Source organism: Mustela nivalis, assembly GCF_964662115.1.
Source record: "Mustela nivalis genome assembly, chromosome: 1".
NCBI classification, from domain to species: Eukaryota; Metazoa; Chordata; class Mammalia; order Carnivora; family Mustelidae; genus Mustela; species Mustela nivalis.
The window spans coordinates 198,789,132-198,806,529 of record NC_139020.1 but is presented as its reverse complement, the minus strand read 5'-3'; the positions used below and the strand labels follow the sequence as shown (position 1 = coordinate 198,806,529).

General features: G+C 41.4%; 1 protein-coding gene across 4 annotated transcripts in view; it reads right to left on the bottom strand.

The window, feature by feature from the left end:
* SMARCC1 (SWI/SNF related BAF chromatin remodeling complex subunit C1) overlaps positions 1 to 17,398 on the bottom strand; it is a 170,258-nt gene that overhangs the window by 34,986 nt on the left and 117,874 nt on the right. For 2 of the 4 annotated variants that reach the window (XM_082703794.1, XM_082703796.1), the window contains exons 22-24: positions 10,639 to 10,694; positions 8,127 to 8,241; positions 6,892 to 7,046 (exon numbers count right to left, since the gene is read on the bottom strand). In XM_082703794.1, coding sequence (XP_082559920.1) covers positions 6,892 to 7,046; positions 8,127 to 8,241; positions 10,639 to 10,694 — 326 coding nt within the window. The remainder of the gene's footprint in view (positions 1 to 6,891; positions 7,047 to 8,126; positions 8,242 to 10,638; positions 10,695 to 17,398) is intronic. The other 2 variants (XM_082703795.1, XM_082703797.1) reach the window with 1 other exon arrangement.

Here is a 17,398-nt window from a genome sequence, read left to right as displayed (position 1 = left end):
TAGTATCCTTCATGGAACAGCACATGTCCTGCTACCAAGACTCTAAGAAATTATGCTACTTTACAGATTTGGTGACATACGAGTAATGAGTCAATCCAGTAGAAGTCACAAAGGCTTATAAGGAAATTACAAAGCCTTCACAGGGCCCTGAAGTGATTAGACAAATGTTATGAAGCACTGGACAAAAGTTGCTAATGGATCCAAATACGACTTGTGTCTGCCTTAAAAAAACAACAACAACAACAAAAAAAAAAAACAAAAAACTGAGAACGCAAAAGAGTTAACTCTTGAAATGCATTACTGGAGTAGGGGGGAGAACTGGGGCTTATTAAACACTTAGACATTCTAAGACATCACGCTGTATTTTCATGCTGCTTCTTTTACTTCTAATAATAACCTGCTGGAAAAGGAATTTTTATGTATAGAAAGAAACTGAAGATTGGAAAAGTCAAAGATCTCGCCAAGGGTCACAGTCAACTGGGAACTGAACTACATTCTGAAGAGCGCCTAGAAATAAAATTGGCCAATAAGAAAGGTGACCCAGGAAGATGAGGAGTTAACTGTATTAGATGTCTCCTTCTTTCTTCTGTCCTTTATTTTTTGGTTCTTCAAAATTAGAAACTTAAATCACAGGCATACTAAGAAAACAAAAAACAGAAACAAAAAAGGGTACTTATTGTTTTGAGCTGGCTGTTGGGTTTTTCATTATAAAATGTTTGAAAACATTGTCATTAAAATGGACAATTTTACCAGATTATGTCTCTGCATTGGTTGAACCAGGCAGACTTCCAGTCTGCAGATCTGGATTTTGGTCTTGGTTCTACAACTAGTCACCTAACTTTGGGCTTCTCATTAGCTTCTGTGGTTTTGTTTCCACATCTGTGAGATGGAAGTTTCCTCAAGAAACTCAAGAATTACCCATGACATTACAGAGGAGACATCTTTGTTGTCAGGGATTAAATATCAAAGCAGTAATCCATCTATAACAGAACTTGTGTAAAAATCAAATACACAAAAGTAGAACATTATGTAGTGCATGTGTAAGAATTTCATTCCAATATACATTATATGGAACTGTATACAATCCCTCATTAGACCTCACTTGATACTGTCTCCTTAAGGTCTATGTTTCAGCATTTTATACATGTTCTTTAGTTGTTGTTTTTTTTTTTTTTCCTTCACAACGAACTGTATATCCTAATGGCTCAACCAAAACACGAGTTTCAAGATTAGTGGACTGTGAGTTCCCAAGAGGCAGGCACTGTCCATCTCTCTTTGGTACAAAATAAACCCACTGCTGTGGTAGAGTCCAGCAACGGACACTCAGATACTGGTTTAATGAATAATCAAAATACGACACTTCTCAGCTTACAGAATGCTTTTTAAATATTTTTAAATATTCTTGTAATAATAATCTTGTCAAGGCAGGTCAGAAAGGACTTCTGATTCACACAAAAATGATACAGGCTCAGAAAATTTTAGTTGCCTGAGGTTAAGAGACAAGTGAATGGCGGAGCCAGAATTAAAAATTTAAATTCGAAACCCTACGGCCTTTAATAGTTATCTACTAATGTCTATTTAGAACTGGTATTTGAGTGGATACTTTCCCACGGAATTCTCAGGAGGGATTTATTATAGATTAAAGATGGCCACAAAGTCACTGGCCTTCTTTCCATGGAGAAGCAGGCCTATAATCTCTCTTCTGGAATCAAGGCAGGCTGCTCTCTAATTGTCTTGCCCAAGAGAAAACAGTGGTGCCATTTTGTATCTCCCCGCTTGGGAACTTTATGTCCTGTCCCTTAGAACACTCCTTATGGAGGTCCTCAGCTGTCACGTAAGTGTGATCAACCTGCTCCAGAGACCACAGGGAGAGACTATGAGACTGTATGAAGAGGGAATAGGGTCGAGCCACCCTTGTCAAAGATTAGGACTGTCTCAGACCCTCGAGATGAACCTACCCATGAGGGTGAGGACCACTACAATTCAACTAATAACCCTGTGGATACCATGAGATACAGTAACATGGCTGTTTGGTTTCTTTTTTCTAACTAGTAAGTCTTGCTTCTGGGAAGAGAAAGCTGGTATCTGGAAATGGGGTGCTGTTTTATCAAAAACACCTTCAGTGTGGCTTTGAATTATGCAGTGGGCACAGGCTGAAAGGACCTTAAGAAAACCACTGGCGAGAGCTTTAAGACGGAGAGGGAAAGGTTACTAGAGGTTGGAGAGAAGTCATTCTTGATTATGTAATAGCACCAAGTTGGGAAACGTCCTCACTTCTAGTGATGTGGACAGTAGAAAGGATCATTAATGAACTTGTGGATCTGGCTAGAGTGATTTCCAGGCAAAATGTAAAACATCCTTTAAGGTATCTTACTACAAGTGGCCAGAAAAGAAAGGAACCAAAGAAGGACCCACTCAGTTTCCAGACCATCATTATTGGAATCAGAAATCTAAAAGACAACTGAGAGCAAACAGAACAGGATTTGAAAAAAGAATGGTTTCTCATCTCTACTTGCTCCATCAAGGATTTGAAACTAGAAAATGGCTTCAGAACAAAGATAAAATCCAGAGTACAACCAGCTGATCATGACCCTAGAGTAAACAGCTCAAGGTATGGCTGTAAGAGCTTCCGAACCAAGAGCATGGTAGGATTTTGAAGAATCGTAAGGGTATGCCTGCTTCATTGATGCTCTCTACTAGATGGGAGGACCTCCAAGTATCTTTCTTTCTTTCTTTCTTTTTTTTTTTTAAGATTTTATTTATTTATTTGACAGAGAGAAATCACAAGTAAATGGAGCGGCAGGCAGAGAGAGAGAAGGAAGCAGACTCCCCGCTGAGCAGAGAGCCCGATGCGGGACTCGATCTCAGGACCCCGAGATCATGACCTGAGCCGAAGGCAGCGGCTTAACCCACTGAGCCACCCAGGCGCCCCGAGTCTTACCACTGTTATGTCCGTCCTCAAATTTTTCCAACTGGGAAGACCAACATCTAAGGTGCTGTACATTTGTGGTACAAACATTTGGGAAAAAGTTGACCATTTTCACAAAATGGTGAAAGACCATTCCTAAGGAGCTTCATCTGTACCGGGACTTCTTTAGAGAAGATCTCAGACTCCTAGCCTTAGCCTGTTATCATGAACATTAGACAATGGAAAGTTTACTTTTTAACCAGGAGCCCCTGACTCTTAACATACCGGCTTTACTGAACTTAAGAATGATGAACTCTGCGAGTGTGCCACAGGCGCAGGGTATGCAGAGAAACAACCACAAAAAGATTAATGATAACAAAGAGGTAGCCTGGTTGTAAGAGAGATGAACTTTACATAGCAAAGCACAGATTTCAGCTAGCAGACCAAGAGCAGACTCTGTTTAGTTATGTACGGATGAAAGTGAATCGGGCTAACTGCAGGCAAAATGAGCAAATAGGCCAATTTTCCCTTCTGTCTTCTCTTCACAGTATTAAGTAAGAAGATACGGTTTCAATTATCAACGCGTTTGATGTCAATCGATTTCAGTCAATACTTAATGTGGTAAAGCCTTAGGACTATAATGTACAAGGAAAAATTACCCATCTCCAGATGAAATTTCAAGCAAAAGGGAGCAAGAGGTGTATCACTGAGGGGCGAGAGAATCTACTGTTACTCCAGAACTAACACCCGGTAACCATGAAGACCAATCTACTTTGGGCATTTCAAGGCACATGGGCATGGGATGGTGACAGAATCAGTCTGAAGGAAACGTCTGTGGTCTTAAGAAAATGTGATCTCTGCTATCTGGGAAGAACTGAATCCTCTTGCTGCTGAAAAAAGAGAACATATTCCAGTTTGGGGGGGTTTCTGGTTTATTCCAGCAATAGTTCCGGGCTCTTCCTTTCAGCTAAACCTAAGCACCCAGATGGAAGGGAGGTAAAGCACCCGGCCAATGGCGTTCCTTCTCACACCCACACACCGCTCCTCAGGTGGGTCAATTCACAGCTTGTCAGTAGGTGCAACGAAGAAATGGATATGCTGCTGAAGAGTCCCGCATATGGCAAGGATGGGGAAAAGCCAGAAAGCAGGCCCACCCTCCCCGCGTGTTGTGGAGCTAGAGGCAGAACCTATAATTACCACTCCATGTCAGTGTGACAAACAATTAAAATGTATCAAGGAAAACTCTTAATAACAAAGCTGTTTATAGATACAGAAGAACAAAAAGAGAATAAGAGAAAACTTGGATTGGCTAGATAAGCTGTACTAATTACAGTCATTTCAGTGAATTCCTTACCCGTAATTCGCATGTAGCACAAAGATGATTATGTGTGCTGTGAAATGCATGGGACCCAGCTGTAAGTGGCACTCACCAGTTCACGCGTGCCAAGTCATGCATCACACGCATGTGCATCACTCACGGATCTGTGGAAGACGCAGCTGTCATGAGAATAAAGAGCTAAGTTCCCAGTTATCAGAAATAAGAGTGAGTGAGCGAAAATTCAATGACCCGGAAAGAAAATGTTCTCTGGACTCTCCTAAACCTTGTGCAGAACATTGAAGCACCAGGGCAATAGATCCATAAAAGCAGTTTCTCTACAGTAAATCAATCCAAAGAAATCCTGGCAAGGTAGTGAGGAATGCACAATACACACACTTTTGTGCCCAAAGCTGCACGTCTTAACAGCTACGAGGCCGTGTTTCCATCCGCTACAAAACATCATGAGGCCTCTGTAAAATGTTTTATGGAGCCTGCCATTTATTAGTAACTTCTCTGGCAACCGACAGTGAAGAGACATGGTGGCAGAGGAAGAAGACACAACAGGAGGGCAAGGGAAACATCTCTGTGAGAGGGAAGTGGGTCCCAAAGAGCCCAGCTGGAGATGTCACAGCGGGTTCTGTCCAGGAGAACTTGCAAGAGACAGTCCAGGTCAGGCAGCCAAGAAATTACGCTTGAGAACCAAGAAGGGTCCTGAGCACGAAAAACTCATGAATTCCACACTAAAGACTTTGAAATTTTAGCCTGAGACAATTAGAGAGCTTATTTAAGAAAGTATCATGTTCTTGTTTGTGTTTTTAAAGATTTTTCTGCACATCGTATGATTCTGTTTATATAAAGTCAACAAAGCAGAAAGTAATCCATGGCATTAGGAGACAGGCTAATAACCACTCTTGGGATGGGGGAGCAGTAACTAGAAGGGAATATGAGGATGCTTCTGGAAGGCTACGAATGTTATGCTGCTTGATGTGGGTGTTGTCTGTGAGCCCATAGGTGGGCTCAGTCTGTGAAAAACTCAGTAGCTGTAGACGTATATTCAACAGACTTATTCAAATCTAAGCTATACTTCAACAGACAATTTTAAAAACAAAAAAGATTCCTCTGGCTGCAAACAGAGAATGGGCTGAAAGACAGAGGCAACAGATGATGCGAGCAGCCTAAGGGAGCAGTGAAGGGACTGGGCATCACCAGGGACCCAAACACACCAGGAAGAGTTGGGGGCTTAGCAGCCGTGGAAAGTGAAAGAACGAGAGGAGACAGAGAGGACCCCAGGCTGTGAGTCAAAAGATTGGGGTGATGGTGTGCTGTCTCCTGGTAAAGGTCACAAAGGACAGAAGCCCTCCTGGCCTCCAGCTCATTTGTGAGACAGGCCCAAGGCAGTCCTTAAGGTCCCTGGTGACAGTTGGAACAACTAGGACTCAGCTCAGAGACAAGGAGGTGTCAAAGAGTTCAATCTGGTAGAAGAAAGGGAGGCTACAAAAGCTGCTTCTGATGAAGGATTAAAACCAAATGGACAAGAAACCACCAAGAGTGCACCTCAGCAGTCCCCAGAGGTAGGGGAAGGTAGAGGAGAGAGAACACCTAATACTGCAACCAAATCACCCCAAAAATCAGGAGGCACCTTGGGAAAAGACTGGAAGGGCTGAACATGCAGGTCCTCCAGCTACTGTAACAGGAACCCGCAGCTGGGGAAGCCATCTGGATGGACTGGCAACACCCCTCCTCCTCTTGGGCAGCACCTATGCCTGACGGTGAGCACTCAACACGGAGGTCTCGTGGTCTGAACTGGGTCATCTGCGGGTCTGTTATAAATCACACATCACGGATTAAGCACTTGGAGGAAAAGTCTGCAGCAGCTGAACAGTCTGTGGGTAGTAAAGACCATGAAAGACTCTCTTTACCCATGGATTAAGAACAGCTCAAGATAAAACGATTAGGTATGTTCCAGTCAATACTGCTCAAAACGTGGGAACCTACAATGGCAGGTGACTACTTCAGAGGCTAAGATGGAGAGGAGGTGAAAAGGTTTTATGAAAACTTCACTTACTCATGCCTGGAAGGCTTTAAAATGCTAAATTAACACAAAGTGAGGAAAATAACATTCTCCTTTCTTCTTAAATATGCCGCGGAGCCAATACTAGGTTATAAATAGAGAAAACCACCCCCAGAAAAGCTGGCAAATTCAAGAAGAAAAAGAGTTATTTTAGGTCCTCCCTCTCTCCTTTCAGTCTGTTAAGAGCAGGGTGAAGTATTTATACAAGGAACCAGATTTTTGTCTTAAAAATCACAAATATTTCAATCGAGCAGAAATTGGAACAACAGTCCAAGACAAGCTCTGCAGGCCAGCACGAGGGATACTAAGTTCTGCTCCCCATCCCTGCAGGGTCCACAAGCTGAGAGCTGAGTGTGCACAGAGCAGCACAAGGAATGCCTGGAAGGCAGCCCCCCAACACCTTTCAAGACCAGATCTGTGACTTGCACCCCGTCCCCCACCCCCGCCTGCCTGTAAATTCTTAACCTAGAAATGCCGGTCAAGCAGTCATCTCCTGTTGGGTGCAAGGCTCTTTGTACTAACGTTCCCAGTAACTAAAAACAAGGCGACCATTCATGGCCAAAGGGAGCCTGGCAAGGGCTGTGAGTGGCAAACCTTGGCTTTGGTTGCAGCTGAGGCGAGAGCAGCTGCTGCGGCCGTGGCCACATTTCCTTCGGAAATTTCATGTTCTACTTTCTTCTTCCCGAGATCACTTTCTCTTTCTTTACAAGTATCAGTGAGTTCCTTGTTCTCTTCAGTTTCCTTTTCTTCTGAAAGAAATCAGAAAGCTTTATTGCCAGGTGCCCAGACTCAGTAAGCCGCCATACTTCTCACCTCCGGCACATGACAAACTAGGACTGTGGTTACAAAGAGATCGCAGGGTTGGCGCCTTCTTTTCGATTGCAGAATCATTCCATGTATGTAAATGTGCCTCTATCCGAGACGGATTTTCTAAATAATACATTTGCCTCCCCTTCATTTCTCTAAGCATTCTATGTAGTTCCCGAAGATATAAAGGGAACTAAGCCCAAAGACCAACAAGATCAGTCACTGCGCTGCTCTGGGAGACCCTGGCGTCTGCAGGAAATCAGAAGCGGAGAACAAAGCACTTCCGCAAGCTTTCTGAGATGGGCACGACGGATCCACCAGCCACTGACTCAGAGACCAAAATGGCAGGTCTGCATGGTGCTTCAGCCACACCAAACAACTTGCCTGTCTACACGCTACTGACACAAGGCAGCCACTAGCATTAGCACTGGTGCCTTAGGAACAAAATAAAACTCAAACGCTAAAGCATATTTACTGTTACATTAAGAAACAAACACAAGGGGCGCCTGAGTGGCTCAGTGGGTTAAAGCCTCTGACTTCGGCTCAGGTTATGATCCCAGGGTCCTGGGATCAAGACCCGCATTGGCTGTCTGCTCTGCGGAGAGCCTACTTCCTCCTCTCTCACTCTCTGCCTGCTTCTCCGCCTACTTGTGATCTCTGTCAAACAAATAAATAAAATCTTAAGAAAACAAAAGAAACACAGCATGAGTAAGGAAATATTACTTTGTAATTAAACTGCCTACACTTCTCCAGTGCTTTTTAATTTCACATAATGAAGTCTAAAAAGGGGGTACCGGGGTGGCTCAGTCAGTTAAGCATCCAACTCTTGATTTTGGCTCAGGTCATGATCTTGGCGTCATGAGATCAAGTCCCCCATTGGGCGCCACACACAGCGCGGAGTCTGCTTGAGATTCTCTCCTTCTTCTTCTACCTCTCCTTTAGCTTTCTCTCTCTCAAATAAATAAAATCTTTAAAAAAAATAAAATAAAATAAATACAGTCTAAAGAGTTTCCTTGAATTACCTGATTTGGTATCCTCACTAACTTCACTGTCCTGCTCCTTCTCACTGTTTTTTTCATTTTCTCCATCTTGTGCTTTGTCACCTTCATCTGTTTCATTTTCTCCTTTGTTTTCTGCCTATAAGAGGTACAAAAGAAGAGAAGAGAAGAGTGAGGAAAACAGTCCTTCTAAAGTGACATTACCTTAGAGTAAGAAAAGACTCTACTATTTTTGCAGGAAATGAACTGGGTTCAGAAGGGTCTTAGAGGAGCTGGAAAAGAAATTAATAAATTTGAAGAAATACCTTTCACTTCCTCAATACCTGAGTGCTCACAAGTCAATACAACTCGCCCTCTCTGTGCCCTCTATTATAAAGCCAGGGTCACAATGTCCAAAGGATGTCATGGAAATTCATGTATATTGCTTTCTGGTTAAACAGAGAAAGGCTTCATAAATAAACAAATGAATTATCAAATACCTGTCCAAAAGGACCAAGAGCATTTAAACTGATTAACACAGAAGCAAGATGGAATGCTGCCAAAATAAAAAAGCTGACAAAGCCCTTTAATATAGTCATTTGCTAATGGTTTTTGGGAAGAGCTACAATAGGGCATCAGTGACTATGCTCTGGGGACTGAAAACTTCAATTCCTCCATTCAGAATGAGGTTTCATTTACAGATTTCGAAATCCCTGTGACTTTGGACAAATCATGTAAACACTGTCTATAAAATGAAGAGATTATCACTGACGTGATGAGATTGTTTAGGAACCAGATGAATTCATAAAAGCATTAATGTAAAGCACAAAGCATAATATTTAGAACAGTATAAGAACTGTAATTTTACTATTATCCGATCCTTATCTAAGTACAATTTTAAAACAACACATGCAATCAAGACCTTAAATCCCAGCTTGTATATGTTCAGTCAAATAGTGAATGCATATTTATCGTGTACTCCTAATCTTGTCTTTTTTTCCACTGAAGTATAGCTGGCATACAACGTTTTATTAGGTTCAGGTGTACAACACTAATGATGCGACAATTCAATATATTACACAATGTTATGATAAATCTAGTTACTGTCACCATACATTATTATAGTATTGGCCATATTCACTATGCTGTGCTTTTCAATCCCCTGACTTATTTTTTAATGGGTAATTTGCACCTTAATCCTCCTTCACCTACTTTGCCCATCTCTCTAACACCCTTCTCCCCTGGCAATCGCCAGTCTGTTCTCTGTATTTATGGGGCTGTTTCTGTTTTGTTTTTTTAGATTCCACATTAAGTTAAATATTAAAAGAAGCTGTCTTTGTCTGACTTATTTCACTTGGTATAATACCCTCTAGGTCCATTCATGTTGTTGTGAATGGCAAGACTGGATTTTTATGACTGAGTAATACTATTCCTGTCGTGTGAGAGATACACACCGCTTCTCCATTATCCATTCATTTATCAGTGGACATTCGTGTTGTCTCCATGTCTCAGCATTATAAATAATACTGCAGTGAACACAGGGAGTGCACCTGTTTTTGAATTAGTGTTTTCGTTTTCTTGGGATAAATACCCAGTAGCGGAATTGCTGGATCATATGGTAGTTCTACCTTTAACTTTCTGAGGAAGTTCCACAGTTTCCAGAGTGCCTGAACCAAACTGCATTCCCATCAACAGTGCACAAGGGTTCGTTCTCCCCACACTGTTGCCAACACTTGCTGTCTTTTTGTTATTAGCTTTTCTGATTGGTGCGAGCAGTCTCTCACTGTAGTTTCGATTTGCATTTCCCTGATGATGAGTGATACCGAGCATCTTTTTATGTGTCTGCTGGCCATCTGGATGTCTTCTTTGGAAAAAGTGTCTATTCAAGTCCTTTGCCCATTTTTAAATCATGTGTCCCTGATCTCGAGGATGTTGTGAGGTCCTGTTCTGCCACACTCACTGGGCATTTAGAGCCTCTTTGAGTTGGAGAGTGGGTCATGAACACGGGGCACTCTGTTGACCCCTTCTGTACCCTGGCTTCCGCATCCCTACCCCACGGCCAATGGGATCTTTGAGTCCCTCACCTCTACTTCAGTTTCAGTCTTTACAGTGCTACCTGCTCTTTAAAACCTACCTCAAATACCACCTTCTCACTAAGACTTTACTAATTATTTTCCTGCTGGCAGTTAACTCTCCTACAAAAAATCCCTTAATATTCTGTAATTCTCTTCTGGCACAAGTACAGGACCAAACCCTATAATTCAATATTCATAAAAACCACAATTTTGTATTCATTTTCCCAACTGTGCCTGAAAGGGATATAAAAGGAAAGGTTGGGGAGTGGGTAAGTCTTCCCTGAATGTGTAAGTGAAAAATGTCCTCTGCTATGCTTTGTGAGACTTATACCTTAAACCAGCAAAGTCCAATGGCTGACAGAATCATTTGTAGTTCCCTGAAAGGGATCAAAGATCAAAATAAACCCAACTGTTATGCTATGAAAAGCATGCTCTCTCTGTGTCTTTTCTGTGGTAGGAGAATTCAAACACATAGACTTCACCTTTTCAGGCTGCTGACCATCAGTATCTGTTTCCATTTTGTCCTCTTCAGCCCCTTCTACAAGGAGAAGAATAAGAACAAGTAACACAATATGTAACAAAGGTAAAAGCGATCATACAGCTGTGATGTTTGAAATACAAGTATGCACGATAATATGGACAAGTCTCACAACCGTAAGGTTAACATGAGAAGTCTACCATAAAACACAGAGTTTATGATTATATTAATTTCAAAGTTCAAAAACAGAAGAAAGTAATCAATGTGTTAGAGATGAGGACAGTGATTAACCAGGGAAGGGGTGGGCAGACAAGCAGTGAGTTTTGGCGTGGGGTGGGGTGGGGTGGTGTGGGGAACAGGCTGAGGTGCTGGTAATGATCTGCTTCTTGATCTTGGGGCTGCTTACGTGAATGCGTTTAATTTGTGAAAATGCATGGAGCTGTGTACTGAGGGGTTTTATTGTTCTGCATGCATAAAAATAATAGCCTCAAAAAAATTTTAAGTACGAAAAAGCAAAAAAGAGTCCCAAGTAACTTATTACTATTTAACCAATGCTTAATGAGTATGTATTTTGAGTATTTCATGTTGGAGAAATAATGCTGAACCTCCAGGACCTCACATTCTGGCTGGGGAAGACACAAAGCAAGAAGTCCATCGTGGACATGTATGTAGGAGATGCTGTGAGAAGCACAGAGGGGGCGACTGTTTCAGTTGGGGAAGAATAAACGATTACAGCCATGCAGACATGGCTGGGGTTGGGGGTGGGTAGTACAAGATAGAGAAAGACATTTTAAAGGAAGAGACAGAAAGATTCAAGGGCATGGGGAAAATGGGAGTCCTTGGTGATGACTAGGAAGGGGGCGATGAGAGAGGAGAGATGAGAAGGAGGGACATATGCAGGTAAGGGCCTCAGGAGGAAGACCCCTGAATGTGGTACTAAGGGAGTCTTAACTATATGCTGTAGCTAGGAAGTTAATGAAGATTTTAAAAACAAAATACAATTAGATAAATATTTTTGCTTTTAGAATTTTATACAGAAACAAATATTTCACACATAATGAGGGTTTGCTGTGGTTTTAAATAAAAACATTCAAATATCCTACAGCTTTCATTTGAATATTATCCTCTTGTAAATGGCAAGACTAACAGCATTTATCCTCACTGAGAATACTTAAAACATATCTAAACAAACATATTTAAAACTAATTGTGTTAAAGTTATTGAATAGGAAAATCCCTCTTGCTCTAATTCTTGCAGATGGAAGCAAACCTTGCTTGCAGAATTCGGGGACATGAACAGTCCGGGATATAACGAATCTTGCATAAGGTAGATTACCACCTTCCAAAAAATGCCAGAAGACTACAGTGCCAGGAGTGGGGCCAGAGTGTGGAAGGAGTGGAGCCAGGGTCACACCCAGACCTATTTGCTTAGAGGAGCTCAGCATCAGGAAGCTGAGTCCTGGACCAGCCAGATCCAGGGCAGGAGAAGAAGCCCGGGATTCTACAGAGCTGGCCAGAGGAGGTGGCCAAATGAGATCTCAAGCCAGGGGCAATCCCTGGCTACTAAGAGAAACAGAATCCTCTGCAGTTTTTCCAATCCCAGTTGTAGCCATCCAAGTAATGAGCTCACAAAGAGCAGAGCAAAACACCAAAATAGGAAGCCACAAAAACTGAGCAGAAACATTAATCGACAGTTTCAGCACTCAAGGATTACTACACCAAGATGAGATCTGCCAGATCCCGAATCTAGCACAGCTGTCAATGCAACAGATCATTAAAAGAGAGAATAATAAAGATCTCCAACCAACAAAAGCATATTAGAGATAGATGTGCAGAGATTGTTTTAGAAACCCAAAAGATCAAAAAATTTTCTAGAAATAAAACAAAGGGAAACAGATTAAACCAGGTAAAAAGAAAAGTACAAAGCTATAAAACACCTCTAAAGAAATGATCCATACGGAGACCATGAAAATGGGAAATACAAAAGCATAAGGAAAGGTAAGCCAGGCAAAAGCCAATCCAAGGAATGGTGCTGTTTTCACAGTACTGTTACTTAATACAGGCATCAAGAACAGAGCACTGTTCGAAATGGAGGGTGACGATGTGATGAAGAAAAGGCTTAATTCACCAGAAAAATTTAACTTTTCATACTTTTAGGAACCTAATAAAAGTGTCAAAACTACATAATGCAAAAGCTGACAGAACGGCAGGACAGAAATGAAAATATGCCTCACAGTGGGGATTTGAATATACTTTACTCAATTAAGATCAACAGTGGATGTAAATGCAGCAAGCTGGTTTTATGCTCACCAGAGAATACACACGTATTTAATTTCAACCTCACATGTTACATTTAAAAATACTGGTCACAAATTGAGTAAAGAGTAAACTTTAACAGATTTCAAAAAGTCAGTGACACACATCCCAAAGTTTCTAACCATAATGCAATGAAATTAAGTTTAAAATATACAGATAAATTTCTCTGGGCTTAGAAATGTAATTTTGGGAGTCAGTAAAAATAGCATGAAGAAGTAAATATAGAGGCTTCTTAAACTTGTATCAGAAAAACAAAAAAAGCTTGATGTTTACACACTCTATATTCTTGAGAAGCAGAAAAAGAACAACAGAATATAGAAGATACAGAGAAAAACACAAGGATAAAAATCACAGCAATAAAAAACAAAAATACGATAGAGTTAAAACATAAAACAGAAAGACTCGATATACCCCAAACTTGGTTCTTTGAAATAATAAAGTCGATAAACTGATGTGATAGATCAAGAAAAGACAAAGAAGGCACAAATTAATTGTGTAAGGACTGGAAAAAGGGTCATAACTATTAATAGGGAAAGGTCAAATTGGAAGCGACAAAGAACTCCCCAAAACCTTATACCAGGGCACCAGGGTGGCTCAGTGGGTTGAAGCCTCTGCCTTCGGCTCAGATCATGGTCTCAGGATCTTGGGATGGAAATCTTTAAAGATTTTGTTTATTTATTTGACAGAGATCACAAGTAGGCAGAAAGGCAGGAGGAAGCAGGCTCCCAGCTGAGCAGAGAGCCCAATGCAAGGCTCTATCCCAACACCCCAGGATCATGACCTGAGCCAAAGGCAGAGGCTTTAACCCACTGAGTCACCCAGGTGCACCCTCCATGCTGCCAGAGTGACTGGAGCCCAAAGTAGTCAACTAAGAAAATGAAGCAAGCAGTTTTGATTGTAGAGAATAGAACTGTATGCCTGAAAGAATTTGCCAAAAAAGTTAACAGAAATCATCTAAGGGCAAGGTGGTTAGCTATAGAATTAACATACAGAAGCAACCACTTCCCACATGTTAAAAACCAATTCTAGATAAAGACACATGAAAACAGCAAAACCTGAACTCTATTTTCAACATAACACAAAAAGTGCTAATCATAAAGGACTAATTAACTTCACTCTATTATTTTATTATTTTTAAAAATAGATTTAATGGGGCGCCTGAGTGGCTCAGTGGGTTAAAGCCTCTGCCTTCGGCTCGGGTCATGATCCCAGGGTCCTGGGATTGAGCCCCGCATCGGGCTCTCTGCTCAGCAGGGAGCCTGCTTCCTCCTCTCTCTCTGCCTGCCTTTCTGCCTACTTGTGATCTCTGTCTGTCAAATAAATAAATAAAACCTTTAAAAAAAATAGATTCTATTTGTTTGTTTAAAAAAGAAAGAACGTGAGTGGTGGGAGGAGCAGGAAGAGGGAAAGAATCTCAAGCCGACTCCACACTCAGAACAGAACCTGATGAGGGGGTGCTCTCGATCCCACAACCCTGAGATCATGACCTAAGCCGAAATCCAACCGAGCCACCCAGGAGCCCCAACTTCACTCTATTAATAAAATCAAGGACTCCTTTTCATTAAAAGTTGCCCCCCAAAAGGGAGAAAACACAGGCAGCACAGCAACTAGAGCAGTGTATCAGATTTATAAATAGCAAATCATAAAAACTATTAATTAAAAAGTGAACAAAAGACAAAGTAGTTATATTATAGAATGATGTGTGTATGACCAGGAAACAGAAGATACTCAAATGAGTTACAGAGGAGTGTAATTTAAAATGACAACGGACCGGGGCCTGGGGTGGCCCAGTCTTTAAGTGTTTATCTTTGGCTCAGGTCATGATCCCAGGAGTCCTGGGATCCAGCCTTATATTGGACTCCCTGCTCTGTGGAGAGCCGGCCCTTGCCTTCTACCACTCCCCCTGGTTATGCGGTCTCTCAAATAAATAAATAAAATCTTTAAAAAATAAAAAAAATAAAATAAAACCATAATGGTATGTTACTTTATACCCGCTATATCTGCAGAGCCTAACACTAGGAAGTGTATGATTGAGTGTTATGGTCCAAGTGTCAACTGACACATATACTCACTCAGTCTGGGGAAAAAAACCAGAATTTCCTAAAACCCTACAACTCACAGGATTACTCCACAACAAAGAAAGAAGTTACACAAGAATGATCAAGGTTCAACATTCAAAATATTCAATGCTCTAAATTTCTTCCACCAAAAAATTCAGCTTATGAAAAAGTAACAACCAGTTTAAACAGAGGGCCGCTAAATGATGCCAACTCCTTGTCCCAGCGTGACAACCGGTCCACCAAGCACCCTTGGAGAAGCGTCTCATCTCAGTAAAACCCTGCACAGAGGTGCCCCGTGACGTACAAACAAGACTGGACATGCACGTTTGAGATGCAACAAACAGGAACAACCCAAAACGCCCATCCAGTAATGGAAGGACAGATGATTAAAGTGGGTTACATCACACCACAGCCTATTTCACAGCAGTGGACATAAATGAACTGTGCCGACCTGTACATTGTAACTACACAGATATGCACCAAAAACCCAAGAGTAAGGAAATCAGTCTCAGAAGTACAAATAAACCATGTTTTATAAAGTTTAAAAACAAACAAAATTACATCTAACATATTCAGTACATCTTTCTTTGTGATAAGAGTCACTCAAAAAGCAGTCGAATGGTATTTCAAAATTTAGGATTCTCAGAAAAAGAAAAAGAAGAAAAAAATTTTTTTAAAAATTTAGGATTCTCAGTGCTGGCAGTTGGGAAGTGAAAAGACAAAGGAGAGACAGAGATGTTGGTAATTCTCTAATCCTTTTTTTTTTTTTTAAGATTATTTATTTATTTATTTGACAGACAGAGATCACAGGTAGGCAGGGAGGCAGGCAGAGAGAGAGGAGGGAAGCAGGCTCCCTGCTGAGCAGAGCACCTGATGTGGGGCTTGATCCTAGGACCCTGAGATCAGGACCTGAGCCAAAGGCTGAGGCTTTAACCCACTGAGCCACCCAGGTGCTCCGTTAATGCTCTAATTCTTATTCAGATGAAATACACAGCACACATTATAACCCATTAAGATATAAAAATGAAATCTGAACAAAAACCAAACAGATGGAGTTTAAAAAGAAAAAACAACAAATCTAACTTCACAAGTTACTGTTAATTGAACAGGCCTTAGGCCACCTTTGCTGAGTCAGCTTAATAACAGAGTGAGTATTATGTAGGAACAGTGCAGTATTTTTTTTTTTTTTAAGATAATCAGCTTTTAAAGGACGACCTGCAACCTATAGTTCCACATCCTAAAGAGGTTGTGGGTTGTCATTTAAAAGCTGATAAACAGTCACATTTGATATTAAATCTTTTTATTAGCTATGAGCCCATGATGAACAGTCACATAATATTAACACCTGTTCATACAATGATGGTACAGTTAAAGGAAAGAAACCTGCGGCCAGTGCTCAGACCTTTAATGAGATGTCTATTAAGAGTTAATTAGGAGTTGTGTGTTCCTCAAGATGCCATGTGGAGGAGTATGGAAAGTGGTTTCTATCCTACAAAACACTTTTTCAAGCTGCTTTTAGACATCTTCTTGGAAAAAGGAACACAAAACAACAGCTTTTCTTTGGTCTGAATTATGGTTGGAAGTGTAAACGCTTAAGAGGTTGTACCCCTTCCCATATGCCATGTCGTCTTGTTGACGTCTATAAACTAGACGGCTGAGAATACTTCCCTACAAATGTGTGGTCTGACCCATGTCTGCAGGGATAAATGAAGATGATACTAGAATGAATTTTTAAAAAGTTGCAAATTTAAGCAAGAAGGCACATAACACAAACCAGTGGGCCAATGCCAAACACACAAAGGCGGAGAAAGCACAAAATCCTTTGACACATAACTAACTGAGCTAGGAGATACTGCCGGGCCAGCCAGGGGAAAATACCAGCATCACGGTTCACAGTCAGACCTTATGCCAGAGAACAGGGCTCTGCAAAGGGCAGAGAATAGCTCTCCTCTCCACATCTCTGCAGGGTGCATGAGGCTTAGCTGCCGCCAGCTCTCCCCAGCAGCACAGCACCAGCCCTGAGAGCAGCCTGGGACTGGAGTGTGGCTGTGTTTCAATACAACTTTACAGACACTGAGACGTCAACGTCCTATAATTTGTACGTCACAAAAGAGTACTCTTATTTTTTCCAACCATTTAAAAATGTAAAAACGACTCTCAGATATTACAGGCTAACTAAACGCAGGTGACAATCTGGATGTGGCCTAAGAACCAAAATTTCCTCGCCCCTAATCTAGAAGAAGTGGCTGAGTACTGGATCCAGACTGTCTAGGCTCAAATTCTGCCCCTGAAGTGACTGCCCGAAGTGATCGTGGGCAAGCTACTTAGCTGACCGACACTTGGGTCTGTTTACCTACAAGAGGAGAACAATGACAGCACTCCTTCCTAA